Source organism: Chiloscyllium plagiosum, chromosome 29 (genome assembly GCF_004010195.1).
Source record: "Chiloscyllium plagiosum isolate BGI_BamShark_2017 chromosome 29, ASM401019v2, whole genome shotgun sequence".
In the NCBI taxonomy this organism is placed as follows: Eukaryota; Metazoa; Chordata; class Chondrichthyes; order Orectolobiformes; family Hemiscylliidae; genus Chiloscyllium; species Chiloscyllium plagiosum.
Genome location: NC_057738.1, coordinates 25,068,244 through 25,093,349, shown reverse-complemented (window position 1 = coordinate 25,093,349; position 25,106 = coordinate 25,068,244). Strand labels below are relative to the sequence as shown.

The 25,106-nt window shown below is 40.3% G+C and overlaps 1 protein-coding gene across 1 annotated transcript in view; it reads left to right on the top strand.

The window, feature by feature from the left end:
• The window catches only part of cep72 (centrosomal protein 72), a 141,568-nt gene that overhangs the window by 63,290 nt on the left and 53,172 nt on the right, over positions 1 to 25,106 (top strand). The window contains exon 6 of the mRNA XM_043718946.1: positions 6,121 to 6,299. Coding sequence (XP_043574881.1) covers positions 6,121 to 6,299 — 179 coding nt within the window. The remainder of the gene's footprint in view (positions 1 to 6,120; positions 6,300 to 25,106) is intronic.

Below are 25,106 nucleotides of genomic sequence, written 5' to 3'. Positions count from 1 at the left end.
CTTATTGCACAGTGCTGTGGAGAAAATCAGGGACAAATCATGCCCCTTTGCTGTCTATGTGCTGTCAAAGATGCGTCATGAGTCATGGAAGATGCAAGGGTACTGTGAAGACTAAAGGCTGTTGTAGTAGTGCCTGTCCCTCTGAGGCAGAAGGTCTGGGTTCAAGTCCCACTTGCTCCAGAGGTGTTTCATATCACATCTGAACAGATTGATTATAGACGTTAAGAGCTGAAACATAGTGAGGGCTCTATTGGTGCAGTGATAGCATTCCTATCTCTGGGCTAGGAGACTTGGGCTTGCCTCCTACCTGAACCAGAGATAAGTCATATCTAAAAATGGTTTGAAATATCCATAGTTAAGACTGTGCATCTTCTTTTTGTCCACCATCTCTTTATTTCATCCACACCCCATTTGAAAACTTATGATGAGGTGATCCCTGCCTGGGCTGTTGTGAATAATACTGCTCAACCAGTTCAGGCATCAAAAGCACATCTTCAGAAAGCCTAGGTAGTCATGGACTAGACTAGACTAAACTAACCCCAACCATGCTGGATAAAAAGAAATGAAGGATCCAGAGAAATCTTTTGAGAAAGATGAGGATCCTGAGCTGCACCAGGAGCAACATCAAAAGAGGGTCTGGGTGGGATGCTCCTGGGAGGGAGGGTGTGTACCTGATGGGTCTAATGGCTGTATCTGCACTATAGGGATTCTATGATTCTATGAACATGTTTAGCCTTCTGCTCTAGCTGTCATTCATTTGCAGAAGATTGCACTATTGTCTGTAGATTCAATTCCCCATTGCTGTCTTCTAAAGAAATTTCATACTGGACTCAACGTTAACCTTTGTTTCTCTCTGCATGGATGTCTGCCAGATCTGCTGAGTTTTTCCAGGCATTCATGTAAGGAACAAATTAACCCTACAGTACCAATAGCATGTGTGGAAAAATGTTTTTAAAACCTGGTCATAAGTTCTGATTTTCTGAAAAGAAAATTTGTATTCAGCCCTGAAATGTATAACCATCCAGACATATAAAGTTTAAGTAGTGGGAACTACAAGCACTTGACACCGTTTTTTCTTGTGTAAATTGATATTGTACAGTGTGCAGATACGATTGGCAAGAAAGAGGTGTCAACCAGTTGTTCCTTGGATGCAGCTGTTTCAAAAGAATATTGCATGCAGTGAATTGGATAAATATGTGCAAAAGTGATTGAGGATGCATATTGCAGTCTTGCCCTATTCATCTCCCTTCTTGGAAATCCAAGTTCCTGCACTGTCATAATTTTTAATGCATTTATAAAATGTGGTCAACATTTATTGCCCTGAAGAATGTGATAGTGAGCTGGGGCACTTAGTTTTCTTTCTTCCTAGAAGTTAGTGAATAAACCTCCTATTGTTTCAACACTTATGGGTGACAATACGTTTTGGAAATGAATGTTTCAGACTCATTTGTACCAACTCTTAGTTATGAACAATGTAAGCAGCAGGATTAAATCTATGATTTTGATAGTTAATATTTGTGGATGCAGCCTTTCCTCCTTTTCTTTGAAACTGCAGCATAAATATTTACACAACTAAAGTCATTTAATCACAGATCCTATGGCTGACATTCATCTTGGCTCTCATTTAAAAGCTCAGTGGTTCTTGGTACAGATTCAGCCTTATATCTGGCAAGTTGGCATTGTTGGCAGAAATAGAGTTCATATTTCTTCAATATTCTTCTAAAAACATTTCGCACTGTAAAGGGATTCCAAGCCAGTTCCTGCTGACCAGGAGAATCAGGCTCTTGTGTCAGAAGATTGATGGATTCCCCATACTGTGTGGGATTACTGATCTCCACTGCCTGCTGTACCCATCATTTAGCCATCCAGGACTCTTGAGCTACTTTCTCCCATGGTCACTGTAGCACCCTTTCCCATTATGTAGGCACTTACGATTCCAATTACCTATTCTTACAGTGAGGGTAATGGATTAATTTATGCATTTATTTTCTTAATGTGCTAAGTTCCTTTTTTTAGGTAATAAATATAATAGAAGAGATTAATTTTGATTAATATTCTAAATGTGACCACGAGGGAAAAAAGGATAGGTTTTGAAGTGCTAAAGTCAAAGTTCTGATATGTCAGGGCTAACCGCTTCACCAAAGTGGTCTTAGTAGGAATGTGTAAGCAAAAGCTCAATTATTTGAAAAGCAATTGATGCTGCAATGAAAGGATTGTGGCTTTGGATGGAAGAATGACTAGATGTGCCAATTTGCCCTTATTTTATGTATCCTTCTGATCATGTATGATCTTATGCTGATGTGTGTGATCCTTTGCAGATAATTGGAGGTTATTTTGTGAGGGCACTAGAGATTATGTGCACAGGTCAGCTTAATGTCCTGTATACAGGTTTAAGTGGTTGCAACATGCTGCTGTCAGTTCTAACATCAAGAAGTAAGAATACAAAACCAGTTGTGTCACAATTTTCAGAACTGCTTGTGAATGTGCTATTGATTGATCGCCACAGATCTATCCCATTGGTGGACTATGAATGAAAACTTTTGTCTTTCCGTTCTGCATTTAAACTCAACACAAGGGTTCAAAGCAGTCACTCAGTCAGAGCAAAGAGGATGTTAGAGTTTGATTCCTGTGATGAGATCTTAGTTGGCATCCATGTCACTTCTACTCCAAGAATTTGCAGGGTACTTGAGAATTGGTAAAGATCAATTAGTCATAGGTTACTTTTTCTGTCTGGAGATATGCTTAAGTATTTCTCTATCTACAAAATCTTTTCCATCATTAGTTGCAAATCAGGTTGTGTGAGTTATCCCTTCTGTACAAGTTAAGTCATTTTTGTTTTGTTCAAGTGGATGTCTGCATGTTTGAAATATGTAAATAGACTGCAACTTTGAGGTTTGGGGGCTTAGAATAGACAACTGTGATGTGAAAATATGCACCAAAAAGAAAGCAAGTTTTAAGGTTTCCAGTTATTTAGAAAGAGCCTCATTATTTACCTTGAGTCTTTCACTCAATGCATTCAATGGGATGCGTTTCCAGATCATCAATTCCAATCAGATATCACAGCAAGATCTAACAGAGTCACTCCATTCACCAGCACCTCACTATCATTGTTCTTCACCATAAATGGATGTGGGCATCACTGGATAGGCCAGAATTTATTGCCCGAGCCTGATTGCCCAGAGTTAACTGCATTTTTGTGGGGCTGAAGTCTCATGTAGGCCAGAGGAGGGAGTTGGAAAGGGAGGGTTTACAGACAGGAAGCTCAAGTCAAATACTAGATCAAGAATAGCCAGCAACACCTGATTCTCAGGAGCTGAATATCATCGACCTTTAAACATGGAAGTAAAAATCATTGTTCGCAGTGAAGAGAAATCATACACGAGTTCTGTGTGTGGATGAAGCTTCAGTCAATCATCTGACCTGGCAAGATGCAAATGCAGTCACAACAGCGAGAAACTGTGGAAATGTGAGGACTCTGGGAAGGGGTTTAATTACCCTCCTGACCTGGAAAATGTAAAGATGTGCTTCAAGATGGCAGAGTAGGGCTCCTGAACCAGAGCTCATCAGCTTTGTCGATTACGTTTTCTTTCCTCTCATTTCTTGTTTTTTTTTCTTTTTCGACTTACCTTTTGTCCTGGAATGGTAACTACGATGACTAGTTGTCATCCAAGGCAGATCTGTATCATAGCCCCATTGTGGATTTACCTGCTTTTACTTTTTTCTTCTTTCTCTGCTTTTTTTTATTCCCCTTTAGCCTGACTTACCTTCCATGCAGAGCACTCAGCAGGTTCAGCGGCGGCTGCATTGCCAAGATCAGCCCAACGCAGTCTCATGGCGGCGATCTCATCAGGAAAGGTGACATGGTCCTGCGGCATTGGTGCAGAGGGCGGATTCGTGCTGGTGATGGTCTCAGCATCTGGGTAGAAGAGTCTGGATCTAGGCTCATGGCTAAGCACTTAAGAAGGACTGTAATGCTAAACTTTTAATTTTATTTCTTTATTTCCTGCCTTATACCTCAGATTTTGTAGCTAGGTACCTTTGTACATAAGCCTGCACTGGAGAGTGGCAACTTTGTAGACTTTTCAAGGTATTCTTGTATCCCTGTACTTGAGTATATAAGACAATAAAACCTAATTCTAATTCACTGCTCAGAGTAGGAGAAGGCTTTACTGCACAGGAGTTGTGCCCTTGTCAATCAAGGAAGAGCTATCCAATATTCTCCCACCTATCAATTGTTGGCTTGTACCCTGTAGGTTACAGCACCTCAACTGCAGATACAAATGTTTAAATGCTATGCAGGTTAATTTCTCTAACCCACCTCCAGAACAGTCTGGGTGAAAAAAAAATTCCTGAACATCTTTTCAATCCTTCCAACTGTCACTTGAAATCAATGTCCCTTTAAAGTGTCTAAATTTCTGACAACAGAAAACTTTTGTTTTCCAGCAGATTTTGCTGGTCCTCAACTATATTATAACATATATATCTTGATACTTAGGGACTGTAACTGTGCTAGATGCAATGCTAAATTCTGTTGAAAATGCTTATATATCTGGGATATTTGCATCTTGTTTTATCTGATGATATGAGTAGAACTGTCATATTTTCCTTTCCTGAAGCAATTAACGAGGTTTGTAGTCTTGATCTTGAACATTGACTCCTCAATTATTACAAATCTCGTTCTTTTTTCAAACTTCTCCATGACCTCACTGCTGCCTATCTCCATAATTTCTGCAAGCTTTAAAACCTTCTGAAAAATCTGTTCTTCCCCAATTTTGGTCTCTTGAGCATCTCCATCCAGGCTTCTGATCATCCTCTATTATTTCCTTATGTGGCCCAATGTCAAATTTATTTGAGTTGGGGTGTTTTACTGTTAGAAGTCCAATTGTTGATGATGTAATCTGGCTGAGACATTTCATCATCATTAGTTCCACTGAATCTTTATTCCATCACTTTTATCTTTCCTCCTCCTTTATTGCTTATGATTAGTACAATGTGAAGCCTAAAATTGGGCAATAAAGGCACTTTGTAGTTTTACTCACAGCAGATTCTCTCTATTCTTAGCAGAATATGAATAATTCAATGAATTTTATAAAAATATCCTGCAATGCAGGCAGTTATTTCATTTATGTAGAGAACCAGTCTGAATGGTCTATGTCTGTGCTGTGATTCTGTTTTAGTATTGTAAAGAGGACAGCGGCTAGGTGAAGCCCAGCTTTTGGTGATGGTAGCAAAAGCAAAATTTTGCAGACACTGGAAATCTGAAACAAAATAAGGAAGTGTTCGAGAAACTCTGCAGTTCTGGCAGCATCTGTGGAAAGAGAAATAATTAACATTTTGAATCCATTATGATGACTTCAGAACTTCTTCAGACCAGCAACTTGAATGCTTGTCTTTGCTCTAACAAACTGATTAAAATGAATGTAAATAAACTGGAGCTTCCATTCCTGATTAATGTGCCTGTATTTGGGTATTGGATCAGGACAAATTACATCATCATGAACTGTTCTATCAGATAGATAAAGAATGGCCAAATCTAGAGATTACTAGTGCACTAGTATGAGTAGAGTCAGATTCATTGTAGCCAGGAGCACTTTGTTCATTGTTTAGAATTTTCTTCACTTTTTTTTACTTCTCACTAACCTTGCCACTTCTAATTCTTGCAGTGGGCATTGGCACAGTTGTTCATCCATGTTTTCTCAAAACATGTCTTTTTTTCTTGTGATTCGAGACTGAGAATCTAGCCATGTGCTTTTGCCCTTTGGATGAGATCTGACTACTCCTGAATTTTCTGCAGTCCTCCAGAGGTGACTAAATAATATTTAAGATCAAGGATGATTCTTCTTGCCATGCACTCAAATCCAATTCATTGGGATAACTTAGGCGCCATAATGTTAGTTCATCTCAGGTGAAAGTCAAATTTTTGACTTCCTAATGTACAAAGCCGGTTCCAAGCATGCCTTTGCCAATGTAATTTGAATGAAAGTAACCATTTTTTCAGCAATAACATTTTCCTAAAAAGGAATTGTCATAGGAAATTATTGGTGCCATTGTGTTTTTTTGCTATATTTTAATGCAGTTAATATAATACAAACACAATCAGTTGTTTCTTTTGTATTGTAGATCCAGACATCTCAGAGCAGAATTTGTAAAGTCATTGACAAAGAAATGTACAGAACTTGATGAGGATGATGAAGCTGTTTTGAACCTTATTGCAAAATGTGGCTGGGATTTAAGCAAATACTCTGGAATCACAGGTTCAGCCAAAAGTGTTCCTGAGGCCAAGTTGCATAACTTAAAAGGTAAGGATGTTTTGAAATTTGGTTTCTATATTATACTTTTTTAAAAGCAAATAGTTTAGTGTTTTTTTGTAAGGTACACCTTTTTGTCTTCCTTAATTCTGTAATACGATATAGATGTATTTTGGATTGGTTTGACGAATAGAAGAGTGAGAGATCTAATTGAAATGTATAACATTTGAAAAGGGCTGGACAGAGAAGGGTATTTTCCTGCTTGAATCTAGAACCAGGGGTCACAGTCTCAGGTTAGGCTATTTAGAACTGAGATGAGGAAAACTTTATTCACTCAAAGGGTAGTGAAGCTGTGGAATTCTATACTGCAGAGGGCTGTGAGACCAAGTCACTGAATACGTAACAGAAAAATATAACTTTTTAGATATTAAAGGCATCAAGAAGTATGGGGAGAAAGCAGGAAGTGGCATTGAGATAGAGGATCAAACGTGATCATACTGAATGATGGATCAGGCATGAAGACTGAATTTCAGCCTATTCCTCTTTTCTATATTTCTAAAAAGCATGGCAGGGCAAGGCAGGGATACTATGAGCATTCAGGTAGACGCTAAGTGAGTGAATACTAAGAGCATGTGAGCAGCCCAAAGGTGTACAAATTAATTTTCTACTTATGAAGTTTCTGGCACCACATTCAGCCTAACTACAGACAAGATGAGGAAGAAGAAAGCAGGAGTGATAATAGTGATGATGGATTCATTAGTTTGGTGCTTCTGTGGCCACAAGAATACTCCTAGGATGGTGTGTTGTCTTCCTGGTGCCAGGAGTGGGGATGTCACTGAGTGGGTATACGGCATCCTGAAGGAGGAACGTGATCAGACAGAGGTCATGTCGGTACATATTGGTACCAATGATATAGGTAGATTAAGAGATGCGGTCTTGCATTCAAGAATTTTAGGAATCTAGGGAGTAGACTAAGGAGCAGGACCTCAAAAGTTGTATTCTCTGGATTACTTCTGGTTCCACATGCCAGCAAGAACAGAAATAGGAAAATAGGATAGATGAATGTGTTGTTCAAGAATTAGTGCAGGAGGAAGGGTTTTAGATTCCTGGATCACTAAAACTATTTATGGGAATGGTAGGATCTGTACAAACGGGGTGATCCTCACCTGAGTCAGAATGGGGCCAACATTCTTGTGGGTGGGCTTGCTCATGCTGTTGGGAGGAATTTACTAATTCAGCAGGGGGAGGAGACTTGTGTTAGTACAGGAAGGATGTAGTATTATTTAAGTGAAGAAATCAAGATAAAGGGAGTTCAGCCACATTAAGTTTTGAGGGAGTAATACAAGGTTGGATGGCCTCTACTTTAATGCGAGAATTGTTTATAGATAAGACAGATAGATTAAGGGCTGCTTTGACACATGGAATTGTGATGTTGTTGCTATCAGAGATGTAGTTGTGGAATGGGCGGGACTGGCTGCTCAACATTCCGGGGTACATGATCTTTGGGCAGAAAAGGGGAAGGTGTAAAAGAGTCACATTATTAATCAAAGAGTCAGTCACTGTAGTGAGAAGGGAATGGTCTTCAAATGAACTTTTTGGGTAGAGCTGAGGAATAACATTGGGCAGTCACACTTGCAGGGAGTGTATAATAGACCCTCAAACAGTCATTAGGCAATAGTGGGGCAGATATATCGACAATTCACTTAGGTGATATAAATATCAACAATTCAGGGGATTTCAGCTTACTCAACACTAATTAGGATTGCCACAGTGTGAAGGGTTTAGGAGGTTGTGGAATGGGGGAAGGCAGATTTTATGAAAATAAGGCATAGTCTAGCCAAAGTAAACTGGGAACAGCTATTTCTGGATAATTCTCCAGCAGGCAAATACATGGATGCATTAAAATACAATTGGTGAGGGTACAGACCCAACATGTTCTCTTTGGGATGAAATGTAGGAGCAGCAAGCCCAGACAACCCTGAATATCTAAGGATGTTCAGGAATGAATAAGAAGGAAGAGAGAGACTTTTAATAGATAGAAAGGAAACAAATCATTGAAGGCTGTAATGGAGTACAGAAAGTGCAAGGAAAGAAAGTCAAAAAGCAATTCGGAGAGCAAAGAGGAGGTATGAAGAAACATTGGTGGGTAAGATTAGGGAGAATCTCAAGATATTCTATAAGTATGTCAAGGGGAAGAGAATAACCAGGGAAAGAATAGGGTCCATTAGGAACCAGGAGGCAATGTGTGTGTGTGGAGCCAGAAGACATTAATAGGGTAAGTATGTGAGTTAGCTTGCTGAGTTGAACATTTGTTTTCAGATGTTTCGTCACTCTACTAGATAACATCATCAGAGAGAGTCTTTGGTTAAGCGCTGGTGGTATGTCCGGCCTCTCTAATGATAGATCTTGGTTTCTTAATGTGGGTGATGTCATTTCTGGTTTTTTCTTAAAGGGAAGGTAGATAGGGTCTAAATCAATGTGTTTATTGATGGAATTCTGGTTAGAATGCCATCAATAAACACACAGATTTAGACCTATCTACCTTCCCTTGAGAAGAAAACCGGAAATGACATCACCCACCTTAAGAAACCAAGACCTATAAATAGAGGCAGGACATACCACCAGTGCTTCAACAGAGACTCTCACTGATGATGTTATCTAGTATGGTGATGAAACGTCTGAAACAAACCTTCAAACTCAGCGAGCTAACTTATATATTTATCATCAACCTGAGCTACAAATCTTCTTCTCAAAAATTGCTAACATTAATAGGGTGTTAAATGAATATATTACATCTGTCATCACTTTGGAGAAGAAACATATAGGTACAGAATTCAGGATGAGGGCTGAGGAGGTTCTTGACATAGAGAGTGAGGAAGTATTGGACATTTTGACAGGCTTGAATGTGGACAGTTCCCAATGCTCAAAAGAGTTGTATCCCAGACTGCTATGGGAAATGAGGGAGGAAATTACTGGGACTCTGATCCAAATCTTTAATTTCTTTCTAGCCTCATGGGATGTACCTGAAAAGTTTCACTTTCAAGAATGGTAGTTGAAATAAATCAGACCAGAATTACAGACCAGTGAGTCTCACATCAGTGGTAGGGAAACTACTGGAAAAATTCTGAAGGAGAGAATTCATTTGCATCTGGAGAGACAAAGTTTGATAAGTGATAGTTAGTGTGGCTTTGTCAGAGGGAGGTCATGCCTAACAAATTTGATAAAATGTTTTCAAGGAGGTGACCAGATGTGTAGATGAGGATCACGTGGTTGATGTAGTTTATATGGATTTCAGCAAGACCTTTGACAAAATCTCACATGGAAGGCTGATAAGATAAAAGCAAATGGGATCCAGGGTAACTTGTCAAGTTGGACACAAATTTGCCTTAGTGGCAGGAAACAGAGGGTGGTGGTAGAGGGTTGTTTGTGTGATTGGAGTCTGGTGTCCAGTGGCATACCACTGGGATTAGTGCTTGGTCCCTTATTGTTTGTGATATATATAAACAGTATAAATGGAAAGGTGTGGAGATGATAAGTTAGTTTGCAATGACATACAGGTTGGCTAGGTGGATGACAGCGAGGAAGAACACCTTAGGTTAAAGGAGGATCTAGATGGATTGGTCAGGTGGGCAGATCAGTGGCAAATGGAATGAAACCATTAAAAAAAATTGAGATGATGTGCTTTGGAAGATGTAACAAGACAAGGAAATACTCAATGAAATACATCACACTAGAAAACTCAGAGGAACAGCAGGATTTCAGGTTCTTGTCCACAAATCCCTGAAGCCAACAGGACAAGTTAATAGGGCTGTTAGGAAAAGATTGAGGACGCTTGCCTTTATCATTCATGGCACAGATTGTAAGGACAAGGAGGTTATGTTGGAGCTGTACAAAGCTTTGGTCAGGCTACAGTTAGAGTACTGTGTGCAGTTTTGGACCCTGCTCTATAGAACGGATATGATTGCACTGGAAAGGAGCAGGTGAACTTCATTAGGACGTGGCCTGGAATGAAGCAGTTTAGTTGTGAAGAGAGGCTGGATAAACTCAGGTTATTTTCTTTGGAGCAGAGAAGGGGATATGATTGAAGTGTCTAAGATTATGACGAGGATGGATGGAAGGCTGTGTTCCCCTTAGTTGAAGGGTCAATAACAAAGGGCCATCATTTTAAGGTCACAGGCTGGTGGTTTAAAGGGGATTTGAGGAAAATGTTTCTCACCCAGAGAGTGGTGGGAATCTGGAAGCAAAATCTGTGATGGTAGTAGAGGCAGGAAACTTTACAATCTTTAAAAAGTACTTGGATGAGCACTTAAACTCATAACATTCAAAGCTTACAGGCCAAATGCTGGAAAGTGGGACTGATACAGATTTCGAGTAGTTTTACCTGCACAGACTCAATGGTCTGGAAAGCTCCTTCTTTACTGCATGATTCTAAAGTAGCCTAACCAATCCATGAGCTGAGTGCCTGTCCCTGGGCACAAAGTACCCTTACAGCAACATAGCGAGTTGTCAACGTGCTTTAAAGTTCAGAACGTCTTGTGAGTAGATCAGCGAGGTGCCATGAACGTTCTGAAAGGAAGACTGTCAGGTGCCAGCATCCATGGTTGTCGGGTTTGTGCATTTGGGCCCTGGATTGTGCCTTGAGGCATTCTGTAAGATGGTGGCCTGGAGTAGCTCGCAGCAAGCTCAAGTCTCCAGTTACCCACTCTGACTTCCATATTAAGAATTATTGATGTCTAGTTTTCTTGCAGCAGGTGGTGGCTGCATATTAATGAGGCAAAATATGCTGTTAATGAGGCTGTTCATAAGCAATGATATCCCTTTATAGTCATTGTACCTCTCCTGAGTGAGAATCTCATCTCAATACCCAGAATTCTATTTGAAAATGTATCAAATTGCTTCCAACATGAAAGAAGACCTAGACTGACTTCTCGCATGATTCTACAGTGCAGCAGTAGCCCGCATCATTCAGGCCATATAAGATTCCACTTACTGTGTTATTGTTTCTCTTACTATCAGTTAGTCAGCAACAGTATTTATATATAAAAATATCAGCTTCTACTTGACTAATCAAACCAGATTTCCCATACGTTACATCACATTTAAATAGCTGTATCAATCAATTTGTCATCTTGGATAATTTGAAACTGACAGTTGATTAAAAAGCTCAATCTGATTAGTTTTGGTTGAAGGCCCGATGACATCACAACTATTGATAACACTTTGCCTAACACTAGCAATTTTCAACTTGAAACTTGGATCTTGGCCACTGGATTTCTACCTAACAAGTAGCAAAGTTCTATGTACATGAGAAACATGATGCACTCTATAGATGAATTGGAGATGACACACATATGAGTAAACTTTGCTAACTATAATAGAACTAGAAAGTTATTTAGAATGCACCACTGCAATCATTTAAAGTGTAGTTATTATTGCAATGTCAGAAATCATGACAATCATTTAGAAATAAGTTAATACATTTGTAAGACTGGTTAAAGGATATTTGCTGGACAGGAAAGTTGGTATCTGCAACTGTAAAGCACACCCTCAGTTGTGAAGTGAAATATGTGCCTACCTCCTTGGTGTGGGGTCTTGAATATTCAGTCTTCTGAGTCAGGAGTCATTGATAGTTAAGCCTTTCACACATTTAAGCACCAAACTCAAAACTATCTATCTGTTCAAAGCAACTTCCAATAGAAAATTTATAATTTTTCTGTTATTTGTGTGACTTCTGATATTCTGAATACAATTGTGTGGGTTGCTGAGCAGATTATGTTACAATGCTTGTTGTAAGAATTGGTGCATAACTTTGCCCTTTAAGTCACTTCTAGAACTTTCCAGGTAAATGGTTTACACTTTGATCAGCAGGAGTTAAATTACAATGGCTTCAAGACTACATTGCTGCCCATTCTTTGATAGCTCATAATTTTTTATGATGCTTCTCATAGTAATGAGATTTGTGGGTTGATGAATAATTTAGTGCCTTTGATTAGTGATAAGTGATTAATTCAAAGGTCATGGTGGAAATAAATCATAATTTTGCTGATTGCAACTAGAATGAACTCTGTGTGCAGACATTTACCTAAACAAAAGATTGACTGCCTGACTTCTGAAATTCTATAGATGTCTTTTTATTCAGTGAAAATATGTACTGAAAAAGCAAACATAGTATTCAAACAATGTGCAGTTCAGCCCAAAAAATATTTAGCTGCAAATTGCCACATTGGAAATAGCATAAAAACCCAATTATATTTGAAGGATTAATATTGTTATCTAATTATTCTTAATTTGATTATCTTGAAACTGACTGTGTTTTAAAACTAAAGTATATTTCCACGAGGCTGATTTACATTGCTAATGGAATTTGGCTGAATGGGGAACTTAGCAGAAAGATGGGTTGTAACTGTTAATGCTCCCCAACCAATTCTCTCAAGCCTGTTATGAGGTTTGAATCCACAACTTCTCCAAACTGCATGTTACTGCCAAGCCAAAGTTGACACTGGAGTGGGGGTGTGGGGAAGGTGTTTTAAGTAAGGTTAACTGAAACAGTTAAGGTATTCTGAATGGGGAAATTTGGTGATAAGAAGTGAGTTTTTTTTTCTCATAGAAGCATATAGGACAGAAGACGTCTTTAGGCCCATCAAACCTGTACCATCAAAGATACACTAAATCTATACTAGTCCCATTTTCTATCATGAAGCCCATTGCCTTGAATATTATAACACTTCATGTGCTCATCCAAGTACTTTTAAGGGTTGTGAGGCTAGCCACCTCAATTACTGTCCCAGGCAGTGCATTTCAGACCCCAATGGGTGAAAAGCATTTCCTCAAATCTCCTGTAAACCACTTGCCTTTCACCTTAAAATTGTGCCTCCTTGTTATTGACCCTTCAACTAAGGGGAACAGCAAAAAGCTTTTGCACTCTATGTCCCTTGCAAGGTTGCATACATCTCCCAGGTTCCCCCCTCAATCTCCTGCGCTTAAAAGAAAACAATCTGAACTTATCCAGCCTCTCTTCATAACTAAGATGTTCCAACACAGGCAATATCCTGGTAAATCTCCTCAGCACTCCCTCTAGTACAGTTGCAACCTTCCTATGGTGCTCTGACCAGAACTGCATGCAGTATTTCAGCTGTAGCAGCTTCACAGTGCTTTTTTATTCACTTGTGGGACATGGGCATCTCTGGCTGGCCAACATTTATTGCCTGCCCCTATTCATCATTGAGAAGTTGTGGTGAGCTGCTTTCTCGAACCCTTGCAGTCCATGTGCTGTAGGTTGACCCACAATACCCTTGGGGATCGAATTCCAGGATTCTGACCTAGTGACAGTGAAGGAACAGTGATATGTTTCCAAGTCAGGATGGTGAGTGGCTTGGAAGGGACCTTGCAGGTGGTGGTGTTCCCGTGTACCTACTTGCTAGATGGAAGTGATTGTGGGTTTATAAGATGCTGGCTAAGGATCTTTGGTGGATTTCTGCATGTGCATCTTGTAGTTAGTATACACTGCTGCTACTGAGAGTCAGTGGTGGAGGGAGTGGATGCTTGTGAATGTGGTGCCAATCAAGCAGGCTGTTTTTTCCTAGATGGTGCCAAGCTTCTTGAATGTTGTTGGAGCTGCAGCCATCCAGGAAATTGGGGAATATTCGATCATACTTGTGACTCTCAGATAATGGACAGGCTTTGGAGAGGTAGTAGGTGAGTTTCATAGAATCATATAGCACAGAAATAAGCCCTTCAGTCCAACTTGTCCACACTGACCGGCATCGTAATCTGACTCAGTCCCATTTCCCATCATTTGGCCCATATCCCTATAAACACTTCCTATTCATATACCCATTGTGATGCCTTTTAAATGTTGTAATTGTACCCACTTCTACCAGTTTCTCGGGCAGCTCAATCCATACACCCATCACCCTCAGCATGAAAACGTTCCCCTCAGGTCCATTTTAAATCCTACCCCATCACTGCCACCCTCATTCTAGGAAAAAGACCTGGAATATTCACCCTATCTATACTCCTCGTGATTTTATAAACCTCCTAAGATCTTCCCTTAGCCTTTGCTGCAGTATTCCTAGTCTCTGACCCATTCTTGTAGTCATTGTTTTTATGTATTGATTCCAGTTAGTTTCTAGTGAATGGTAACCCCTAGGATGTTTGTATTGGGTGATTCAGTGATGGTAACACAAGTCAATGAGTAGGGACAGTGGTTAGATTCCCTCTTATTGGAGATTAACATTACCTGGCATTTTGTGGCATAAATTTTACTTGTGACTTGTTAGCCAAAGCCTGGATATTGTCCAGATCTTATTGATTTTGAACATGGATTCCTTCAGCATCTGAGGAGTTGAGAATGGTGCTGAGCATTGTACAATCACGATCAAGCATCCCCACTTCTCACCCTATGACGGAAGGAAGATCATTGATGAAGCAACATAACCTCCTGGCTCTTAAAATCTATGAACCATAGTTTTGTGCAAGGGAAATTGTGTCTCACAAAACCTGATTGAGGTTTTTGAGGAAGTAACCAAGAAGATTAAGAGAGCAGAGTGGTAGACATTGTTTACTTGGACTTTAGTAAAGCCTTTGACATGGTTCCACATGGTGGACTAATTAGTAAAGTTAAATCAAATGGGATTCAGAATAAGCCTGTCAATTGGATACAAACTTATGTTAACGGCAGGAGGCAATGGTTGTGGAGGGTTGTTTTTTTGGACTGAAGGTCTTTTACCAGCAGTGTTCCACAGGCATTGGTGCTGGATCCACTTTTGGTTGTCAGTTAGTCAATTGGGTCAGTGGGTTGAGGAGAGGCAGATTCAGTTTGTTTTTGATAAATGTGAGGCATTTTGGTAAAACAAACAAGGGAAAGACATACAATTAAAAGTAATGCCTTGGGTAATGTTGTAGAACAGAAAGACCTGTGGGTTCAGGTACATAACTCTTTGAAGTTTGCATCACAGGTTGAGAAGGTGTTGAGCACACTTGCCGTCATTGCTCAGACCTTTGAGGTGTTGGGACGTCATGTTGAGGTTGGGTAGGACATTGGTGAGGCCTCTTCTGGTCACCCTACTTTGGAAGGATGTTATTGAATTGGAGAAGGCTGAGAAGATTTACCAAGATGTTGCCAGGAATGGAGGTAGAAGGTTGTGAGGTGACCTTATTGAGATTTATAAAATCCTAAGGGGTATAGATAAGGTGAATGGCAGGTGTCTTTTCCCTAGGGTAGGGGATTTCAAGAGTAGGAGCTATTTTTTTTAAGGTGAGAGGAGAAAGATTTAAAAAAGACATGAGGGGCAACTTTTTTACACATTGCTTTGTGTATAGAACGAATGTCCAGAGGAAGTGGTGGATGCAGTTACGGTTAAGCATTTAAACACACATCTGGATAAGTACGTTAAATAAGAAATGTTTGGAGGGATATGGGCCGTGCGCAGGCAGGTGGGACTAGTTGAGTTTGGGATTATGGTCGGCATGGATTGATTGGATCGACGAGTCTTTTTCATACTATATGACTTGGTAACTGCTAAAGGCAAGTATCCTATATGTTTTCCTATATGCTACCCTTCAGGAATCTGTAGACAAGCACCCCAGGATCCCACTGTTTCTCTGAGCTTCCGACTGTCTTACCATACATTGAGTGTTCCCTTGTTTTGTCACTTCTTCCAAAGTCCATAACCTACTCTTGTCAGAGTTATATTCCTTCTGCTACGAATCCATCTGTACCATCCTGTAACCTAAGACTTTCTTCCTCACTGTTAAACACCCAGCCAATCTTTGTGTCATTTGCAAACTTACCTGTCACCCCCCATCCCTCCGCTCATCCCCCACCACATTCTCATCTCGATAGTTTGTATTTTACAAGTAATAAGAGACAACAAAACCACCAGCTTCCAGTCGCACAAATAACCTTCTACCACCACCTTCTGTCTCTTGCAACTAAGCCAAATTTGGATCTAACTTGCCAAATTACCCTGATCCTGTGTGTTTTTACTTCCTTTATCAGTTTGTCATGTGGGACCTTGTTGAAAGCCTTACAGCAATACTTAACTACATTAACTACACTACCCTCATCTTTGTGCTTGGTCACCTCGAAAAATTCAACCATATTTGATGGGTATGACCTCGATCAAACTTTACCTCTCTAATTCTCCTTCAGAATATTTTACATATGTTTCCTTAACACAGATATGAGATGTACTGTCTGTAGTTTCCTGGTCTGTCTCTACCACATTAGTTGTTCTTCAGTGCTTTGGTAACTCCCCTGAGTCTTTTAAAAAATTTGAACCAGAGCCCTTGTGACTTTGTCCCTCATCTCAGACGACTGCAACACAGCTCATCCAGATCTTGGAATTTGTCCACTTTTAAACTTGCCAAAACCTGTTACATGTCTCTTTTACCTTTCATCCAGTTCTGAATGTCTCTAGGCATCCATGATACTTTGAACTTGCAGATCCTACATTTCACCTTAAAGAGAATATGTTGGGCCCATAGTCTCCCTTTTTTGAACTTCTCCCACTGTTCTGCTGCCAGTTCATTCTCTAGTAACTGTTTTCAGTCTACTTTGGCCAAATCTTGCCTTTTTTCATAAAAAATCTGCTTTTCTCCAATCTAATCCTTTATTTGCAGATTATCTTACTCTTTTTCCATGACAAACTTTGAAAGTACAGATTGTGGTCACTATCACTAAAATGCTCCTCCATTGTCACATCATGCTTCGTTCCCCAGAATTAAGTCTAACATTTCACAGTCCCTTGTAGAACCATCTGCATGTTGATATATAAAACTCTCCTGAATATATTTCAAGAAATCTGTCCCCTCCAAGTCCTTTATCTAATTACCTAATTTTTTTTCAGTAAGTTTGTTGTTTGGTGAGAAAGGACTGTTGTAAAGGACTACCCATAGCTGTTAATTAGAAAAGCATATTATATTTAAAGAAGGAACTCTACTTTGATATAACTGAGATACACACCAGGAATAAGACAAGTCAGGGCCAATATAATGCAGTTACATAAGTGATCCAAAGCAGAATAATATTGATGTAAGGGAAATAAAGTTAAGACATAGCAGAATAATTTGGTCAAGTCAAATGTGTGGCCTGTAATATGTAGGCAATCATGGATCCTATCGGTGTCCTAGATGACCACATATGCATGAAGTACTAATGGCTGCAGAAACTTGAGCTCCAAGTTTAGAGGCTTGAGGGGTGGCTAGAGACATTGTGGTGCATCTGTGAGGCTGAGAGTTATTTCTTATGGTTGACGGTCTTCTAAAATCAGAGTTACTGTGTATGTATGTGAATGCATAGTGTCCGCTGATACCCAAGACAGCAGGTTAAAATAAACAATAAACACAAAAATGAAAACAATTGAATGAAACTACATATTAGTAAATATAAAAATACGTGTCAAGCAAAGTAGATTATTTTTGTTATTTTTTTAAATTGGCTTTTTTATTGCAGTGAGAAAAAAAACGGAGGTGAGCATGTGCAGTCAGCAATTTATGGATGATTGTTAGTATCAGCAAACACTTTCATCCCTTTATCTTGAATGCCAGTCATTCCTCATAATTCCTCTTTGCATCTCTAATATGCTTTTGCACTTTCAGTATTCCTCTTCGTTTTCAATTATAATTTATACTTGACACATGCCAGAGGCATACCTTTTCTTCTTACCTTAATTTCTATTTCTTTTGTCATCTGGAGAACTCTGATTTGTTTGTCCTATATTTTCCTTTTGAAGGAATAAACCTTGTCCGTACCTAAGCTGTCTTCTCTTTGAAAGTAGCCTATCGTTCAGTTATTATTTTTCCTGCAAATCTTCCATTGTAGTCTTGTCCAGTTCTGTTCTTGTCTCAATGAAGTGTGCTCTTTGCCAATTGATTTTCTCATTCTGGAGCAACGGTGGTTGTTCTCCACCATCATTTGAAACCTTATAATAATCACTGTCCCCTAAATGTTCCCCAATGACACGTGGCCCACTTCATTTCCAAGCACCAGGTCCAAAAACCATCCTTTCTTGTTGGACTGGATACATTCTTCTACAGTAAAGTTGTTTGAATACAATCTTGTAACACTAGCCTTCACTGCCCCTTAGTCAAATGTAGACTGGATTGATTAGATTAGATTAGATTACATTACAGTGTAGAAACAGGCCCTTCGGCCCAACAAGTCCACACCGACCCGCCGAAGCGAAACCCACCCATACCCCTACATTTACCCCTTACCTAACACTACGGGCAATTTAGCATGGCCAATTCACCTGACCCTGCACATCTTTTTGTGAAAATGGGAGGAAACCGGAGCACCCGGAGGAAACCCACGCAGACACGGGGAGAACGTGCAAACTCCACACAGTCAGTCGCCTGAGGCGGGAATTGAACCCGGGTCTCAGGCGCTGTGAGGCAGCAGTGCTAACCACTGTGCCACCGTGCCGCCCACGCTCCTTCTCCTACATTTTCCCACTTTTCTCCCAAATCTTAGAGGAGCTGAAACTATGGGGAAGACAGAGTTATTGCTGGTAGTGTAAGCAAAGTCCCCCTTATAACTACTCTATGATTTGTACCTCTACTTCCTTCCCACTAATTGGCAGTCTGTAGACTACAGCAAGCAATGTAATTGCATTCTTTTTGTTCCTTAGCTCCAATCAAATTGATTCTGTGTTTGAGCCCTCTGAGGCATCCTCTTCCTCTCCTTAACCAGTGTTGTTACCCTTCTTGTTTTCCTTCATTTTCTATCTTTTCTAAACTCCTTGTATTTGAGGAATATTAAAATCCCAGTCTTGGCCGCCTTTGAGCCGCATCTCTTATTGTCGCAACATCATATTTCCAAATGGCAATCTGTGCCTCTAACTTGTAAAGCTTATTTGTTATACTGTATGGCAGTATGTGTTAATGTGTTAATCCAGAAACATGCAGCATCACAATTCCAGATCTGATAGGTGAGTGAGCACTAAGGGGAGGGCTTTAGAGGAGAGTGAGGACTAGTGGATTAGGGGAGAGTGAGGACTTGGGGGTAAGTATCAGAAGGAGCGAGAACGAGGGGATAGGTGGAATATGAGACGAGGGCAATAGTGAGAGTACAGGGCAGAGAGTTGGGACTGTGAGGAGAGGGGTCAAAGACTGGAAGGCAAGCTCCTTCTCCTACATTTTCCCACTTTTCTCCCAAATCTTAGAGGAGCTGAAACTATGGGGAAGACAGAGTTATAACGAACTTTGTGACTGTGATGGACTGAGTTACATGCTGCGGGACTGAGCCAATTAATACAACAAATCTTGGTTGTATCTGTCTTTTTAATGTATACATTGTGTAGGTGATTACCTGAGATATGATTTTGTGTTTGCTTTGTCTGATGTTTGTCTCGTAAAATTTCTTTAGTTTATAGCATTGAATCTTATGGCTTCCTTCTTTTAGCAAAGTAGCCAGGAGTTTGGATTTCTCTTGTTACTAGTCTGGACCAAACTCATAGCAGTGATTATAACAGAGACTTTGACTGAAAAACACAATTTACTTAGGAGAAACCTAGGTGTGTCATTGGTTTACTGTAACACAGAACATTTTGCAAGTAGAGGTTCCTGTATTTGAACTACAGAAAACATACAAGAATAGAATACCAGTTTCAGGGAAGATGTGGAGGTGCTGGTGTTGGACTGGGTTGGACAAAGTCAAAAATCACACGACACCACATTATAGTCAAGCAGGTTTATTTGAAATCACACGTTTTCGGTGCGACGATCTTTGTCAAGTGCACGTGATGAATGAGCGTTGCTCTGAAAGTTTGTGATGTCAAATAAACCTGTTGAACTATAACCTAGTTTAATGTGATTTTTGACTAGTTTCAGGGAATAACAGTCATGCAGAAGGGTCATGGGAAACTTTATTGCTGCTATTCTTTGTTTATTTTAGAAATAAACGTAGAATGTTTGCATGCCATTACAGCCTAGTTAATTCTTAGATGTCTGACATGAACATCAGCAATGTTTACAGTAAATGGTTCAGAAGATGTTTAACACACACATTTATTTGTCATAACTATGTTTGAAATACTCATGGTTCTTGATTCCATTTGCCTCTGCAACCTCTAAGATACAGGAAAGTAGCTTTTTATGTTAATTCAGTATAATGTTCTGAAAGAGACATCATTTCAAGCTTCCTAACCTCGTCATGCTTGAAACCTATCTATGGAAAAAATATAATTTCTGAGTAATTTCTTGAGGATTTTTGCTGAGATTTTAACCCATCTTCACCAATTAGTTGCCCATAGGAATTAGATATTTCTCATCAAAGCTATTTTTCAGTGCTATGTTCTCATCTACTAAAAGCTTAACTCTTCACTTCACAGAGCAGCTGTTAGACTAGGTTCATGGATATCTTATGGCATTTCTCCAGAAACTATTTTTTAAATGTTGGAACTTGCAGGATGGTGAGCATATTGGTAACACTTGCTTTCAATTCTAAATAAATGCAAATGTTATTTTTTTCCTCTCTCTTGATGCCTTCTATACAACTGGGTGACATCTTTTTCGATCTAATGACAATGTATTATTCTCCTTGATGAATTTTGGATGCTTCCACCAATGAGGGAGCAGTAGACATGCCAAATTAGATCAAGTGTGGCTTAGTGGCAGGACAAAAATACTGCCAAATACAAATGTAGTTAACAGTCCTACAGTCCTCAGCAGACTTTTTTCACTGATTGCTGGCTAAAGTTTCCAGATTAAAAGTGTTAGATTTGTAAAAACGGCAAGATCATAGTAGATGATGTCAGTTCTATCTGGCTGTATTGCATTACCCAGGTTTCTTAGAAATGGGAATGATGAATGAAGGGTGACTAACTAACTTCAAAGTTTTAATTTTAAATAATAACATAGCTGTAAAGCCTTTGTTTGAAGTGACAGTTACAATTCTGCCCCTTACCAGCACTTGTTCTCTACTTATTGGCAGCTGGCAATTATCATAATCAGAGTAAGTCCCCTGTAAACCTGAGCCCTTCTCTGTTCACAATCATGTAAAGGTTAGTATTTTAAGGTTGATCTTTAATTCCTAGTCGTAACACCCTTCAGTAACCTAATACTATTGCATACCCACCATATGCTGTTCTCGCTTCAGTTGGAATCACAATTCACAATTTCATAGAATCACAGAATTGTTACTGTGCATAAAGAGGTCATTCAGCCCATCTTGTCTGCTTTTGTTCTCTGAGCCAAGCACCTGTCTTTTCTATCTAACCCTGTACTTATCTCTATTTAAATAATCATCTAATGCTGTCTTGAACTGCCTCAATTTAACCTGCCTCAACCACACTTCCAGGCAGTGCATTCAAAACCAGAACTACTCATTGTGTGCAAAAGCTTTCTCTCACCACACATTTGCTTCTTTTGTGAAACACTTTAGGACAATTTTGTTATGTCCAGACCCTCATAATTTTTAAACTTCTATCAAATCTCCCTTCAGCCTTCTTGTCTCGAAGGAAAACAATCTAAACTTCTCCATTCTATCCTCACAACTGAAATTTCTCATTCCTTTGACCAGTCTCCGAAATCTCTTCTGCACTCCCCCCAACATGTGATGTCCAGAACGTAGTGCGAATATAACATAAACCCAGAACTCCAGGTTCATGCTTTGGGGACAGGTGGTGAAATTTGAATCCAGTAAAAATCTGGAATGTAAAACTAGCCAAACCTCAGACACATAGTTATGGTCAATTGTCACCTGTGTCCTTAAGAGAAGAAAATCTGCAACCCTTACCTGCAACTATATTTGTCTCTAGACCTACAACAATGTGGCTGGGCATTAAATGCTGGCCTCGCCCACAAACGGGTAATATAAGTCAGTGTCTACTGACATCTGCAACGGCGTGTGTGTGTGCGCGCAAGCGCATACTAATGTGGTAACATGCACATGCATAATTCCTGACCCAATATGTCATCACATTCAGTTAATGTGATCTCATAGGCAAAGGCTGCAAGGCGTATGTGCAGAGAAGGACTGCGATTTTGACAAGGGATTCAATAGTAGGTAGTGAAGATGGGGGATGGAGGTTGATGTAAGTGTGGTAACCCCTACAAGGTCCATGGAAAATTATCAATTAATCTGCCTGTGGACCTTGTTGGGTATGAGCCAGGGATGTATCAGCAGAATTGTCTGTCCAGGGCTGAGACTAGTCTATGTACACCACAAGTAATGGCTCTATATTGGTGTTAAGCAATAATTGATATTCCTTTCCAGTCGAGCTTTCTGGATCATTAAGTAAGGATGAATGGGGTGTGTGCGATGTCAGTGGGAGTTGGTGAGGCTGCATTATGGAGTGGGAGGCTGGAAAGAGAACACTAAAGGTGGGAGGGGAAAGTGAGTATATGGGAGCTAGGAGACCCCCCCTCCTCCGCCCTTCCTTGATTTCTAAATTCCACCCGTATGACTTCAGGACACTCTCCCAAAAATATCCTCCCTAAGTACAACTGTAATGTTCTCCCTGATCAAATGCACCACTCTCCCTCCTCTCTTGTCTTTCTATATCACTTATACCCGAGAACACTAAACTGTCAGTCCTGTCCATCCCTGAGCCACATTTCTGTAATTGCTATGATATCCCAGTTCTATGCTGCCAACCATGCCCTAAGTTCATCTGCTTTACTTATGAGGCCCCTTGCATTGAAGTAAATGCTGTTTAGTTTATCAGTCTTACCTCATTCTCTGTCAAGCTCTTGTCTACCTTGACTATTAGACTTGCTCCCCTTACCTACTTACCAGCTTCAGCCCTGTCTCTTTTGTTGTCTCACTATCACTTTGGTTCTCACCCACCCCCTTACTAGTTTAAAGCCTACTGGGTAGCACTAGCAGATTTCCCTGTAAGGATGTTGGGATCCCCTTCCAATTCAGGTGGAACCCCTCCCTCTTATACCCCCGAAGAGATCCCAGTGGTCCAAAACGTGAATTCTTGGCCCATGCTCCAGTTCTTCACGCCATTTGGCAAATAGAATTAAGGAGAATCTAAAGGATTTTTACAAATACATTAAGGACAAAAAGGTAACTAGGGAGAGAATAGGGCCCCTCAAAGATCAGCAAGGCGGCCTTTGTGTGGAGCCGCAGAAAATGGGGGAGATATGAAATGAGTATTTTGCATCAGTATTCACTGTGGAAAAGGATATGGAAGATATGGACTGTAGGGAAATAGATGGTGACACCTTGCAAAATGTCCAGATTACAGAGGAGGAAGTGCTGGATGTCTTGAAATGCATAAAGGTGGATAAATCCCCAGGACCTGATCAGGTGTACCCTAGAACTCTGTGGAAAGCTAGAGAAGTGATTGCTGGGCCTCTTGCTGAGATATTTGTGTCATTGGTAGTCACAGGTGAGGTGCCGGAAGACTGGAGGTTGGCTAACATGGTGCCACTGTTTAAGAAGGCTGGTAAGGACAAGCCAGGGAACTATAGCCTGATGTCAGTGGTGGGCATGTTGTTGTTGGAGGGAACCCTGAGGGATAGGATGTACATGTACTTGGAAAGGCAATGACTGATTAGGGATAGTCAACATGGCTTTAGGCATGGGAAATCATGTCTCTCAAATTTGATTGAGTTTTTTGAGGAAGTAACGAAGAGGATTGATGAGGGCAGAGCAGTAGATGTGATCTATATGGACTTCAGTCAGGTGTTTGACAAATTTCCCCATGGAAGACTGGTTAGCAAGGTTAGATCTCACGGAATTCAGGGAGAACTAGCCATTTGGATACAGAATTGGTTCAAAGATAGAAGACAGAGGGTGGTGTGGAGGATTGTTTTTCAGACTGGAAGCCTGTGACCAGTGGAGTGCCACAAGGATCGGTGTTGGGTCCTCTAAATTTTGACATTTACATAAATGATTGGATGCGATCTTAAGAGGTACAGTTAGTAAGTTTGCAGATGACACCAAAATTGGAGGTGTAGTGGACAGCGAAGAAGGTTACCTCAGATTACAACAGGATCTTGACTAGATAGCCCAATGGGCTGAGAAGTGGCCAATGGAGTTTAATTCGGACAAATGCGAGGTGCTGCATTTTGGGAAAGCAAATCTTAGCAGGACTTATACACTTAATGGTAAGGTCCTCGGGAGTATTGCTGAACAAAGAGACCTTGGAGTGCAAGTTCATAGCTCCTTGAAAGTGGAGTCGCAGGTGGATAGAATAGTGAAGAAGGCATTTGGTGTGCTTTCTTTTATTGGTCAGAGTATTGAGAGGTCATGTTGCGGCTGTACAGGACTTAGATAGGAAGGGTTTGGAGGGATATGGGCCGGGTGCTGGCAGGTGGGACTAGATTGGGTTGGGATATCTGGTCAGCTCGGGACGGGTGGACCGAAGGGTCTGTTTCCATACTGAACATCTCCATGACTCTATGCATTCATCTGCTCTAACTTCTTTTTCCTACTCTCACAAGCACTGGTAGTAGTCAGATATTACTACCCTCAATGACCTACTTTTTAACCTCCTACCTAGTTTCCTGTATTCTCTCTGCAGAACCTCATCCCTTTCCTTACCTGTGTCATTGGTATCAATGTGCATAACAGCCTCCTCCTGGTTATTCTCCCCTTTCAGAATATTCTGCACCCTTGACACTGGCACCAGGGAGTGCCATTCTTACGTCTCGCTAAGGGCCACAGGAAGATCTGTCTGTGCCCCACACTAGAGAATCCCCTATTATAATCGATCGTCTGGAACCTGACATACCCCTATTAAAGTAGAGCCAGTCACAGTCCAGAGACTTGGGTGAGAAAACACAACATACTTGGCTCAAAATGCAGTGTTAGCACGGTCTTATTGCTCACACTCACTTTCATCTTATGTAATGCCTACCCGTTTCTTATTCTTGGAGAATCACAACTCTCAATAGAAAGAG